The following is a 14,668-nucleotide window of genomic DNA, read 5'->3' as shown; positions in this document are numbered from 1 at the left end:
GATTAAGAATCCTTATGGTTTTGAGGTTTAAAGACATTTTTTTATTATGGGTAATGTAATAGATTTATGGTTCACTTACTTTCTCATTTTTCCCTTTGTAATTTGTAAAGATTACATTCTTCCTAAACTGAATTTTTAATGTAACTAATGTAGATGTCTAAAATGTGTATAGACAACTAATAGTATCAATTTTTAAACAAGAAGAAAACAATTGTTAGATAAAAAAGCTACATTATAATATCTGCTATCCATTTATATGAACAAGTCATAGCTTTAGCCATATGAAAGTACCTCAGGATTTACACTGAGGTTTGATACATTTGGAATAAATACTTTTTATATGAATTAATACAATGATCTATATTATACTTCAAAAAAATCTTAATTCATACAGTACCTTTCATCACACTAGTCATTGCATTTCTTTAGCTGCTAATTGTATCAGTCCTTGTACTGAGGTTAGTGAGATGCAGTATGCAAGCATATAGAACCATTGCTTTAGCTTGATCAAAACTATTTTGCATTATAAATTCATTTCCGGACCAGGCTTTGGTCAAACGGCTCCCTCGGTGATCTAGAATTACCCCATTCCCAAATAAATAAATAAAAGGGGATGAATGGAACTTTAATGACATCCATGAGGTTTGAGGACCTGTTGCTCATCCTGATGCTAGCTTTGATTTTTGTCCTCTTAAAAATTGGTCACTAATCATGACTATAGCTGTATTATTTTTATCGTAATCACAGGTCTAATGGAAAATGCCGAGTTGACAATTTGCTGTGTAAAACATGCATTGAAACTTTGTCTCCCCCCCCCTCCCCCTTTTTTTTTTTTTTTTTTTTTTTAAAGCATACTGCTATTACACAGAGGAAAAGCCTGAGAAATGTGGATTGTTACTGAACAAACAATATTGCTGATGAAGGGATGAGAATACAGGAGATAGCTGGGGGGGAGGAGATGCAGTTTTTTGGGGGTTTTTTTGGAAATAGCTGGTCTTCTCTTTGGGCTTACTTGGGTTGAGCCTACTGACACAGACCCCAGATCACTGGACAGCCATGGAAAAAGAAAACACAGGAGCTTAGATTGGCAGCTTGGCTTTCCCAAATGGAAAAAAAAAGTACAGATTTGACAAATATTGTAGTCAGTCATCTTTTGGGCCAGTCCACAGTGCATGTGTTTAAAAGATTCTTTTCATGTTCTGCTGAATGATAAATGTCAGAGAATTTTTATCTGTGCATTCTGCTGCAATCATGCTGCAATGCTGGATGAACTTCACTGAAAAAACACTTTCTATAGGAGGAGTTTCAGATTGTTGGTTTTATTGAAATATAGTTGTCCTTTTGAATGGAAGGCACACAAATTATTTCTTGATACTTGACTTCTTAAAAATAAAATTCTTTTGTCAAATAGTGAATAGAAATTATTTGTTTCCTCATATATATATACTGAAATATTTCTAGCACCATATGAAGCACTTACCGTATTTATGAAATTTAATGTTGCTCTGTGAAATCTGAAATGTTGCTCCATGCAAAATAGTACTTATGGTCATGAAGAAATACAACCTTAATCATGCTTCATAATTATAATATATTTGTTGGTACAGCTAGGTTACCTCTCACTACACTACCATTACCATGTAAATAGAGCAAATTCATATTAAAATACTTCTACTATAAGGGAGAAGAATCATCACATATTAAAGAAGGATCCATTGTGCAAACAAAGCAATTTTGTTTGAAACATAAAGTAAGAGCATGTCCTCACCATTTTATTAGCTATTAAAAATTTAAGTTCACACCTAATGAGAACACTGAAGTTAGAGAGGTTTTGAGATTTTAAAAATTAAGCATTAGTAATAATTCCTTTAAGGACTAATATACTGTATATGGCAAGGGCAGAAGATATTTCTGACATAGGTATGTTTTTTGTATACTTCTGAGGAAGTTACATTTAACAGGCTATGTAAGCCATCACCTGCATGTGTACAGCTCTCACTGACTGCAGTGGAGTTGTATGTGCTATCAACTGCAGCATTTGGCCCATTACTTGCTCCAGTCAAGTATATTTCACCATGTTCTGTTACCATCAAAACAGGTACTAATGTATTAAACTTGTGTACTGGTGGTTTTTTTAATTCTCAGAACCCCTCACTTGAATCAGATATTTGGATTGTGCCTCACAATGAATGACTGTGTATTTAAGCTTATGTGGAACTGAAAAAATTAAGTAATGAATACAACTTTATTACTTCTAGTTTTTTTTTTCTGGTTGTCACCTGGGTTTGTCTGTTTTGGCCAAATAGAATTAGCTTTTGATTTTCCTTGACTGCCAGTCAGCCATCTCTTCCTTCTTCAGTGTTCAATTTACTTGTTTATGAAGTGAACAACAAAGATAATAGTGTTATTATTCTGCTTAGAGAACACCATGCATTTCCATGCTAGATTTAATAAAAGAATACCAAAAATAACTAAATAAAAGCATTTGTATTTCTTTCCTTAGGATATGTCAGCTCGAGGATCATCTTCACAACTTCCTAAACCTTTTGATCCTGAGCCAGTAGCTAAATATGGCACACTGGATGTGACTTTTGACTATGACTCACAAGAGCAGAAGCTTCTAGTAACAGTGACAGCTGTCACAGACATCCCAACATATAACAGGACAAGTGGAAACTCATGGCAAGTACATCTAGTTCTTCTACCTATAAAGAAACAGAGAGCAAAAACCAGCATCCAGCGAGGACCATGCCCTGTCTTCACAGAGACATTCAAATTTAATCATGTTGAGTCTGAGATGATTGGGAATTATGCAGTTCGCTTTAGACTGTATGGTGTACGTCGCATGAAAAAAGAAAGGATTGTGGGGGAAAAGATTTTTTACTTAACAAAATTGAATCTTCATGGGAAGATGTCAGTGCCGGTGATACTGGAGCCTTCTTACAGTCTTTCTGTGAGTATTATACAAAGCAGAATAAGTATGTAATTATTTAAATTGTCCTGAATTTATTAGGAATAGTTTATATATTTATAGAGAACACACTTCCAATGACTCCTCCCTTCCCTATTGTCATGGCACACTTTATGCAAAATAATATTTGGGGGGGAGGCGGGTTGTTACAGCTCAAAGATCCAATTAGCTACCATTAGGTACATTTATTTCTCATCTGTAAAAGCTGCCCATACTTTTTCATTTTGATTGCTTTGGAATTTCCACTATACACATATTATAATAGTGGTAGTAGGATAAAATTATTATATCAATTTGAGATTACTTGTACATCTTTGATTTATCAACCTGTTAACCACAGGGCTTTCATTTTTAAAAATCTATATTAGCCAGTGATTTTTGTCTCCTGTAATAAAATCCAATTTGTGATAGAACACACATGCTTGCTTTCCCAGGACCAATGGAGATAGGAAAACTGAAGGTGCTGAAACCCTTATTTTAATGACTTCAGAGGACAAGCAAAATAAAATGTTGTTTAATTTTTTTGTAGTCAGGTTAATCTATAAAGGACAATAATATGTTGGGATTTGAAACTAGGATCAGCTAGAAAATATAATATGGAGTTCTGGTGATGAACTAGATGTTATAAGAGGACTTTATTGTCTCCCATTTTTATGGTTCTCTAAGGGTATGTCTATACTGATGGCGGCAAAGTCACCACCGTCAGATTGACCTGTCTGGATCGATTGGGCGGTCAGTGAAGACCCACTCAATCGATCCAGAAGTCGACGCTGGTAAACCACCCGCTCAAGTGGTGCAGCACTGCGTTGATGGGAACGTGGTTCCCATCGGCGCAGCACTGCGTTGATGGGAACGTGGTTCCCATCAGCGCAGTGCAGTGAAGACACCATGCAGAAGGGAGCACAGTGGTCAACGGGAGTTACGCAAGCTACTCTGTGTTGCTTGCGTAACTCCCATTGACTGCTGCCAAATCACCAGGTCAGTGTAGACCAGGACTAAGGAACACAAGGGAATCCTGGATAGTACTTTCTGAGGGTAAATACTATTCACTTACCTTAAGTAAACTTTTGTACTGTTGAAGTGCTTAATACTAGAGCAATGAAAAATATTTGAAACAAAATTGAAAATACTCTAAATTTACTATTTTTTAAGTTCTTGGATGTCCTGCAGCAATGCTATGTGTTTTGCAACATTTTTGAATCCGTGAAAATCGTTCCTTCCCTTCCCCATATGCCATTTGGATGTACAACTGCTTTCTTATGATGAAGAGATTTTGATTAGGGGTCTGATTCAAAACTCATGGAAGTCAATGGAAGGACTCGGACCAGCTAGTGGGTCAGGCCCTAGATGAGGTATATCTCATGTGCTCATCAGAAGTCATTTTGGTTTATTTTCTAAGGCTTCTGTGGGAGGGAGAGTGGAGATATGCCCTTGAAAGACATCAAAGATGATACTGAGATTGTTATCCACTAAAGAAGATGGATGTAGGTATCAGACCTCCTGTCTTCCCCCCTCCTCCATCTTCACTAAAAGACTATAAAAGACTAAAAGACTTCACTAATATCAGGAATGGGGGAAATGGAAATTATTGGTGGTGGGTCAGAAGGTCTTTGACAGAGCCTGTTACTGGCAGGAATTGCATAGGAATGGAAAGCCAAATGGCCTGAAAGAAGCCTTCAAATGTTCGGATGGTTTGAATAAGAATCCACACTTCTGGACTTATGTGAACCAATCTCCAAACCTTTTGAAGTTCATACATTTCTAGATTTATATGAGTTGTTGTTTACTACATGTTATATTCTGGCTTACTGCATGCTCTGAAGTATACATGATTCCACAGTAAAGTTAAATTTGCATTTTGTAAAGTTACTGTCTTTGAAGTCCTAAAAGCAGGGCAAGAATTACATAAAGGGGAAATTTCAATTTGGGCAGCTACAACTGAGCAGGGAAACTTGGAAATTGCAACTTTATATAATTGGAACTTTACATAAGTTCTAAATCCAGAACCAAACTTGCCTTATGTTAGTGTTAGTATGTTTTGTTGCTAAATACTAGTTGTATTTGACTGATCCTTTGTACATACATCGGTACATAAATTTCCTGTGTAGACAACAGTGGCTCCCTTCTCCCCTCTGATTCTCATTATTTTAATTTTATATATCAGATATATTTATATATTAAATATATTTTAAAATTAAAATATATTTAATGTTAAACATTAAACATGTCACTTGAACCTTTCTAACTCCATTGAAACATCTGTAGTACTGTAATCTCTTCTGAAGAAGTTTATCATGCTTGCTGCCGCCTGATAGTATATTAATACATTTTTATTTGCTAATAATCAGTCTGAGAGCAATGTATGTCCTGCATAAGTCTCATGGAGCATAGCTTCAGTTGCACTTTTAAAAATAATATGAAGGGTTCCTTGCTACAGACCAGGCCAACAGGTTAGTTCACCTCTGCCCGTGCCCTACAGATGCATGTGGTTGCAGGTATCTCTGGTGGCAACCTTCCCCACTTCAGGGGCATACAGGTATAGGGTCAAATACAGTCAATGGTGCGTGTTCTTGAAGTCCATCCACATTACTGTGTTCCACATCTAAACTCCTTCTCATATTCATGGATAAAGCATAACTTCACAAGCTCTGTTCCTCACCCAAGATAAAATATCCTCACTTTGTGTGTACATTGATGGATGTCTTACACCATCAGCTGCATCCACAGCCTTATCACCACTCTTCTGCTCCTGCTTTCCTCTCTGCTGTTTTTTTTTTAACCATAAAAGGGGTGTGTGTACGTAAATAATATATTTTTCTTTCTGTTACTTTCCCTCATCCTCACAAAAGGAAGAAAATCAAATATGGCCACTGTCACATTTTAGCTGTTCTGTACTTTTTGGTTGATTAGTTAGAGTTAATGTGTCCATGTGATTCTTTCAGATCAGTTATCAGCCTGATACCACTGAACAAAAGATTTTGTTGACCTATCTGAAGCAGATGGAATCACTGGAGTGATTCTGTACTTTTCTCCAAGAAATCCCAAACCAATTAGAAAACTGTTCATCATTCTTTTCTTCCAAAAAAAATTGTCTTATTATACAAGAAATTGGATCAGAGTCTCTAATATTGTATGAGTAGAAAAACAATTTTAACTGTTTATTTGGAGGTGAACAAAAATTATTTGGATAAAATCAAAACACTCCTTTCCCCCCTCAACACTGTCCACCAGAAATTTGCTGTTTGAGCTAGAGGGGGAAAAAAACCTCTGGATCTGAATTCAGAAGTTCATTTTGGAGATCCAGTGTGGAATCCCAACACATCTGAATAGTGCATTCAGTTTATTTTAATAAAATATTTTGTCCGTTCCCACTTGAGGGCTAGGAGTGGAGGAAGAGGGGGTCGTTCAGTCTCGACTTGTGGCAAACCTGCATTAGTATTCTTGAGCACCACCTTGGCTATTATGCTGCCTAATTCAGCTGTGCTGGATTGCTGTGCAATCTAAATGATCATTTTTAAAAACTCTGTAGAGAGAGATTTCTTGCAGAAAAGGTGACAGCACTCGTAGTAGCTTACAGATAGCTTTCCTTGTGCATATACCTGTCATGCTTGCTACTGAGCAGGCATAATGATCTTTCATCCCTGTGCCAATCATTTTGCTGTGAAGAATTCGATTTAAGTTTCTCACTCTCCATCCTTGGATATACTAGATATGATCGCAGTGGTAGTTACTAGACACTGGGCAGGTGTGTGTGCTTCAAGCATTTGTGAAAAGATGCTTAATTTAGCCTCTGGAATTGTCCAAGAAACATTTTAGTTCAAGTTATTTTTAGTGAAGTAAGTGTTTATCAGTTTAGAAGCTGATGTTTACTCATTTATTATACATTTCTTCATGCATCATACATTTGTTTCATGTTGCTTTTTACCTATAGCATACATTATATGGCAATATATAGTTGGATATATATAGTGGGGCCACATTTGTCAACTCATTACCTTCTCAGAAAAGCATTTTCAAACTAAAACTTGTAAACTTCATCACAGTCATGAGGATTCATGGTCATTTAGGAACTGAAGTTGGCAAGTTTTATATAAATGGTTGTGTCATAAATCAGTTGGGACTGTATTCCCATACCACCTCTTCCATAATACATTGCATTTATTGTCCTATTTTAGAAATCTGGAGTTGAATATTAAAATTTGAACATGCAGATTTATCTTAATTAGTAGCAGGTGGCCTTTCAGTTTAATAGATTAAAAGGGGAAAAACAAATAAGCCATTTCATTTACAGTAAATGAACCAACTTCAAATGAAAGATCTCATTCATAATATTTTATATAATTGAGTCTAAAATTAAATTAATCCAAGTTTCAATGACTTTATGCTACATTGCATAAATACATTAATGTAGTTTATAAAATTATGTCTACCAAAGTAAGTTGCAGTTATCACTAAACACTGAAAGATTTAAAAATACATTTTTGTATATATGATTTAGGACCACAAAATAATCTACTTTATCCAACAGATTTTTCTTTAATAAACACTTCTTGAGAATGGATAATAATTCAGAATTGCACATAAACCTAAGTGCTGTAAATATGTAATTCAACTCTGTACTCATCCAGATCCCAATACCCTGTGGATCAACAGTGCTTACCCAGCAGGTCTGACTGGGTTTGGTATCTGTGGTTTTTCCCTGTGAGAGCCTGTGACCGATGAATTACGACGACTCAAATCAGACGTCTCAAAATAAAGTATTGTTTATTTAGTCATAGGAACAAAGCATTCCAGAGAAAAAGATCTTAAATAAAAGTTCTACACACATCTATTTTACCTAGATTCTAACCATCCTCCCAATGAGGACCGTGGTAGGTCTAACTTCTCACAGATCAGCACACAGGAGACTTTGGGTTTTCAGTCTAAAAATCCTGTCTGTCTCCTTGAGGGATTGTGTAGCTCTCGAAACTCCACACACTCTCCTCCCCCCAAGCTTTTTGATCTACCTCATCCTTCACTGAGACAGTTCCTGGAGAAGCCTGTCTGGCAAGCCCAGCAGGGGGGTCACTCCATAGCCTCAAAGCAAATGGCTTTTGTATTATCCCTCAAATGTATATCTAGATCCACCTGCCCCTTCCTGACAATCCTTTTATTGAATTAACTCAATATATATATACAGTAAACATAATACTAATGAAGTCAACACAAAATACTCGTAAATTATTACAGGCAACTCCAAATACATCACGTCACTGGGAGAATTGTCTTCAATGAGATTGAGAGATCTGTATGAAAGAGTGTAAGATTCCTCTTCTGCCAAAATCACACTTCCAATTGTTAATTATCCAGTTGCTGGAGGAAAACCTGAAAATAGAAAATCAGACTCCAGTGTTAGATATTAAGATTGTTAAAGCTTGATTCTCATCTTTGTTACACTGGAATAAATCAGGAAATAACTCTACTGAAGTCAATTCATTGAGTTACATTAGTATAAAAACATAGAAGAGCAGAATCAGGCATGGAAGTTCATGACGCAGACGATGAAACTCCTGTGATTTCTTTGACAAGGTTTAATAGAGGATTAAAACAGACTAAACATTAAAAGGCTGAGCTAAATCAAACATATAGGGCTATGAGCCCTACTTCAGCTTACTATGAGACACTGATCTTTTGAATGTGCATGACAAAGACCTAAGACAGGGATGCAACAAGAAATATCAGAAGCCTGAAATAATGAGCGTTTCTCTTCTTTAAGATCAGACAATAGCTGATCTATTCTATAGCTTCAGTTCTATAGCTTCAGTTTCAAAATTTCATATTACTAGTGCTTACTGGTATTTTGAAATCAGAGTTTGTTGATAAATCTGGATCTAAAATGAGCCTTACAATAGTTGAGATAATTTAAAGGAAAGAAAGCAAAATAAATTTTGGTTTTGTCATACATGCAGAAAAGCAGATTTTCAGATTCAGAGTCCAAATTTTAACCAAAGATTTTAAGTGATCTTTAGTTAAGGCTGTGTTAATTTTGCAGGAGAACTTGTCATGTACTATATGAAAAGGCAGCTCAACTCTATAGATTGTTCAAAATGGTATTGGTTGTAACCAGAAAAACAAAATAGATCTTCTAGTTTGGAAATTTTAAAACGTGTTGATCTGCAAAGGAAGGATGATACTGTGCATTAGACTATTATCAGGCTATAACAACTGCCTTTGTGTACTGGGTAAGGTTTTGATGATGTAGCTCTTAGGAAATATATGCATGTTGCGTGTGGACTTAATGCACTGATCTTTAAGGTCTGAAAGTCTTGGTTCATGTTTGATTTTAGTCAAAAATTAAGGGTGAAATTCATCCTGATGTGGAGGGTTAGTGCACAGTTCTCAACACCACTTAAATCCCATGGTAGGACAACATGGGGCAGAGTAGCAGGGGACCTGTGTATTGCAGCATGTAGGTCAGCTTTGAAGATAGGCAGTAGATCAATGGGAGCAATGATTATGTAGATCCAGTACAAGTTGTGTGGAAGGCATGCAGCCAATATTCGACTCCATGGGCTAGAGTAGTAGATGTGTAAGGCTGTGCTGCAGCTCTGTATCCTGACTCCAGGTTGGGATGCATTTCTTTTGCATAAAACTTGATTACTTAGGCATTTATTTTTTAGACTTGATTACTGAATTTCACTCTAACTGGGTTTAGTAGTCTCAGACTGCAACAATATCTAGTACAGGGATTCTCAAACTGAGGGTTGTGACCCCTCAGGGGGTTGCAAGGTTATTATGGGTGGATCGCGAGCTGTCAGCCCCTGTGCCTGCTGGTAAGGGTGGGGAGTCATTACAGCCTGAAATATTTTCAAAGAAGGTCCCAGCAAAAAAAGTTTGAGAACCCCTGATCTAGTTGTTGTTTCTCTATGTCACAAAACCAACACACAACATAGCACATATAGCATTCTTTCTTGACTCAAATGCCAAGGATGCTGGAAGTCAGAAAGCAGGTGTATTATCAGAGTGGCAAAGAGAGTGCTTCACAGTCTTTCTTTACTGTGTCCACCTGTCACCAATACTATAAGTTCCCTTACTTTCATTTGCACTAAAACTTCACTACATTATTCTAAAAGTTAAGAGTTTGTTTATCATCTAGAGCCAGCACTTTCAGATGTCTTTGCTTAATGTAATGCACCTTCATTAATATGTAGATTCCTAATTAAGTGACCTGATTTCTCTAGAAAATGTATCTATGCCTTCTTTTAAGAACCCATAGTTTTGTTCTCATTATATGTTATTAGTGCAGTAAGTGATATTTACAAAGGCATATGGTTAATAAGAGGTTTTAGTTGAATAATTTTATGTAAACACTTGATTCAACCACTATTATATCTCCATTAAATCATCCCTGAACCAATGTTTAATACTCCCTGCAGAGGGGTTACCCTTTTGTACGATTTAGTACGATTTTTCCCACTCTAGCTGGTGTGGCAACACTGGATAGGCCTCAAGCCAGGAAAATGATTAGCACATCTTAACTTCAGGTACCTGAGTAGTCCTACTGAAGTCTAAGCACTTTGCTGAATCAGGACCTTACTGAGATCTTGACCTCAGTGTTTTGAACGAATGAATGAAAAAAGAATCTGAGGCAGTGATCATCTTTTCACAAACTATCAGCTCCCTAACAAACATAAAACCGTACAGGAAATAATTTCAGTAAGCAGTGTGATATAGCGAGAGCAGAGGGCAGTAGGAGAGTGCTACTATTTGAGTACCAGGGGAGGGAGTGCCCACCCACCGCTAAAGGCCCCTCCCCCAGCCTAAGGGGAGGAGCCACTGGACCTGGGACTCAACCGATTACGTGGGACAACAAATGAAAAAACAGGAAGGGGCGTGAGGGCCAAAGGGCCAAACAGAGGGAACCGGAAGGGGACACCGAGCAGAGAAGCCTGGACAGCACCCACTGCTCCTGGAAGGTGTCTAGGGAGCCAGCGGATGCCGCCCAGAGGAACGGAAATAGGCCCACAGTCAGAGAGTAGGAGAGTGCTCGAAGGGAGGTATGTAAGCCCCAGAATGCTCAGGGCTCTGTTCCCTGCAGATTAGCTAGAAGTCATTAGGGGGCAATTAGGAGCAGCTGAGGCCTGTTAAGGACCAGCCAGGTCTTCATAAAAGCCCTCTGCTCCAGACAGACAGTGTGTGAGCTGGAGGAGTAGGAGTGCCGTGCTGTGTGCAGAGTTGTGTGAAGGAGTAGCAAGGAGTGCAGAGTGCGTGGAGGAGCAGACAGGAGTGCTGAGGAAGGTACCGGGCTCAAGAAGCCAGGACAGAGGGGGAGAAATTAGCCCAGGGGAAAAGACTGCAGCTGTGAGCACGATGCCAGCAGCACATAGCTGCTACTCATAGGGCCCCTGGGCTGAGACCCAGAGGAGCGGGTGGGCCCGGGTCCCTCCCTCCCTCCCTGGGGAGACGGGGTAACTGGTGACACCCTGGCCCACTACAAGAGGCAAAAGCGCGAGACCTACTAGGGTGAAGCCGGCCGTTTGCCACAGCAGTTTCTCTTTGAACAATCTGAGTTACTGATGATTCCACATACAGGCTGTTTTAAAAGAAGTTTCCCTTCCTCTTCCTCATGTTTCCTTTGACTTAGTTTCTCCCTGGAAACCCTAAAAAGCATCCCCGTGAGCCTTTGGAGCTTTTCATTCTCCAAGAGAACAGCAAACTTTAGGCATAGAGCCAAATTAATTGCTGGTGTACACTGAGACTCTGTTAACTTTTAGAGTTGCCAGCTGTTTGTCAGTAGTGAATTTGTTCCATGGTCTATGAATCCTCTCTATAAAGGTTAACAAAGGAAACTTTCTACTCAGGTTCACATCATACTATAGAAGAGATCATTTGAAACTTCTGAAATATAGGGTTGTTTGAAAAGTTATAAAACATAGTTTCTATATGGGTTTGGGTGTTCCAGAAACAAAATAATCTCTTTACAATTTTTGAGCTACTAGCAAAGGCACAATGCCTTATCAAAAAATTGTCTCCTAATATTGCAATACTTATCAGTTACTTCTCAGTCTTAAAACTCATCTTTTTTGTGAAGATCTAGGTCCATCCCTCCGTAGGATTCAAACAGACCTGGCATTCTTGGACATCACTAGTATCCTGGACAGATTTAAATCTGGGTTCCAGCCCTTCCTTTTTAATGTAGACCCTGGCTGTCATGATTGTTAATGATGAATTGCCTGTTTTCGATTAGAATCAGTTGATCATTTTGATCATGCTGGCCCTCCTAGGACCTTTTGGCGCAATTGACTGTGGATAGCTGTTTCAGTATTAAAGTACATTACTTGATTTGTGGTTGCCAATCTTCCACTTCTAAGAAAGAAAGGGCTAACCTGGGGAAAACGTAGACAGTGTTTAAAAAAATTAGCCACCACACAATGAAAATATAGAATCAGGGTCCCAAAATCTAGTTTAATCTTTCTTCCTAAAATTAATACTATTGTGGCTTCATTAACCATAGATATAGTTATTTTATTAGGTTTTTTTCCAAAAGAATTTGTAGTTGGAAACATTGAAGAAACTCAGAAATGAGATTTCAAACACTCCTTCAACTGTCTTCCAAGCATCCTCGAAAACCATGGACCCTTGAAAGACAAATAATCCCTTCAAAATGCTCAGGAGCCAAGGTGTTTCATGAGACACTTGAAATGAATAAAGGTGGAGCTTCCACACTATGAATAGAGCGCATGTGTACTGTATTAAGTGCAAATCTACCTCTTTACTGTGAGTTAGGTTTTACTGATAAATCAATTAAAAGCTATCAAATCTTAAACTAGGATTTTCCCTGCAGGACCTGCTGTGCCCTAGTATATATATATAACACACTTCAGAATGAAAATGTTTACTTCCATCACAGAAACTCTCTGTCCAACAGATGTTTGTTTATTGACCTAAATCAGTGGAGTTAAACCCCATAAAACTGGTGCATTGGAATGAAGAATCAGCCTAACGGCAGTCCAGATTTATTTTAAATGTACCAAGGATGTCAGAAAATCTTCAGCCTTCATTTTCTTCCACTCAGATTGCATAGGGGATAAATCCACAAAATCAGGGCTTGGTAGAATTAATTCTGTATCAAAGAACCATATAGAGCAACTGGTAAGACATACCATAAAATTGCCTGTAACAACCTGACAGAGCTTTAGCTGAAGATTTGAAAGGTCAACAACTGATATAAAATTTCTACTTTCAAAGACAACAAACTGATTCTTAAGACTTCTTCAGGCGAATCTTCCAAAGAAGGCATATTCTCCAGTCAGTGGTTCCAAGATAAATTTCCATTTTCCTTATTGATGCTGATAGGGTCAATTCTCCAACTTCTATTTTATTTTTCTCACCACTTGATTTCTCTCTCACTACTTGCTACTTCCCACAGCAATGGAGATATTATGAAGAATGGAACACTGTGAGCTGATTATTTTCTTTCTGTTTCCACTAATCTGAAACCATCTATAAACTCAGCAGTTAGTGACACCTTTTTTCATTTCTGCCCTCTTCCAAGGTTTGGTGTATGTATGTTCCTTCCGCTTTGCTGGCTTCTCATCAAAAGTTTCACACCTAAGGCTTGTTTAACTTGAAACAAATTGTCATCATTTTCAGCAGTGAGAATATTCTTCTAGCAGGAAACCAAGTGGGTAGAATTTAAGCTTGGATTTTCTAGCCAAAGCACCTGAACTGCCTGCCCCTAGTCTTTGTGCCCAGAGGAATAGCTCTGGAGTGAGGAATTAACAGTGACACTAATCAAACAAAGGAAATTGTCTATTATGAATCATCATTTCTTTTTGCCTTTCAACAGTTAGATTTATGTCTGTCTTGTACTGTGATTTCAATTTTCTGTTTACATGCTCTATCTTTCTGAGCTCTTCTCCTTTCCTTGGACTATACATTTTAACATAAAAACTATTAGTTAACTTTCTTAATTTCAGACCTGAGGATTTTCAGCTATTTATTTCTTTTTTCAATTCATGCAGTCTGCACACAGTGTCAGATAAACATTTCCAATTATACAGTACCTCTAAGAAGGATCTTTATAGTCTTGGCAGGTTAGCCTCTTGTCAGTGGTTGGCTCCCAGATAATTCTGATCTTGAACTGTGTATTTCACATTACAATTCCTGTCTTTCTAATGTGTTTAATCAACTGGCAGCTGGATGTGAGAGAATCCATCTTATCTTCACTTCTTATCCTTCTCTGTAGTTTACTTGATAGCTGTAAGACTAAAGGGGAAGAAGGGGAAGAGTATAATTGGATACAGACTGGCTAACCTAGTGAGGAGGGCTTTAAACTAGGTTCAGTGAGGGCAGGTGACAAAAGCCACAGGTAAGTCAAAAACATGGAGACCTGGGAGAAAGATCAGACTCTGGGGGAAGCATGGGCCGATATAGCAGGGATAAGGGAGAGACAAGAAAGAACATGTGAGGAAAATCAAATCAGTATCTTAGATGTCTGTATACTAATGCAAGAAGTATGGGGAATATGCAGGAAGAACTTGAAATGCTAGTTAATAAACACAACTATGACATAGTTGCATCCCCAAGACTTGGTGGGATAATATGCATTACTGGACTACTGGCATGGAAGGATATAGCTTGCTCAGGATGGATAGGCATGGAAAAAAGGGAGGAGGTGTTGCCTTATATAAAAAGGGTAAAAAACAAGGGTGATGT

The 14,668-nt window shown here is 37.9% G+C and overlaps 1 protein-coding gene across 4 annotated transcripts in view; it reads left to right on the top strand.

Moving 5' to 3' along the window:
• The window catches only part of SYT14 (synaptotagmin 14), a 236,223-nt gene that overhangs the window by 205,239 nt on the left and 16,316 nt on the right, over window positions 1-14,668 (top strand). For 3 of the 4 annotated variants that reach the window (XM_067565415.1, XM_067565416.1, XM_067565417.1), the window contains one exon: window positions 2,504-2,953. In XM_067565415.1, the coding sequence (XP_067421516.1) occupies window positions 2,504-2,953 (450 nt within the window). Of the gene's footprint in view, window positions 1-2,503; window positions 2,954-3,405; window positions 3,471-14,668 lie in introns of those variants that run through there. The other variant, XM_067565418.1, reaches the window with a different exon arrangement.

This window comes from Emydura macquarii, unplaced genomic scaffold (genome assembly GCF_026122565.2).
Source record: "Emydura macquarii macquarii isolate MOO-44397 ecotype Brisbane River unplaced genomic scaffold, CSIRO-AGI_Emac_v2 contig_2676, whole genome shotgun sequence".
NCBI classification, from domain to species: Eukaryota; Metazoa; Chordata; order Testudines; family Chelidae; genus Emydura; species Emydura macquarii.
The sequence above is the reverse complement of the archived record's forward strand: the minus strand, read 5'-3'. Positions and strand labels throughout refer to the sequence as shown.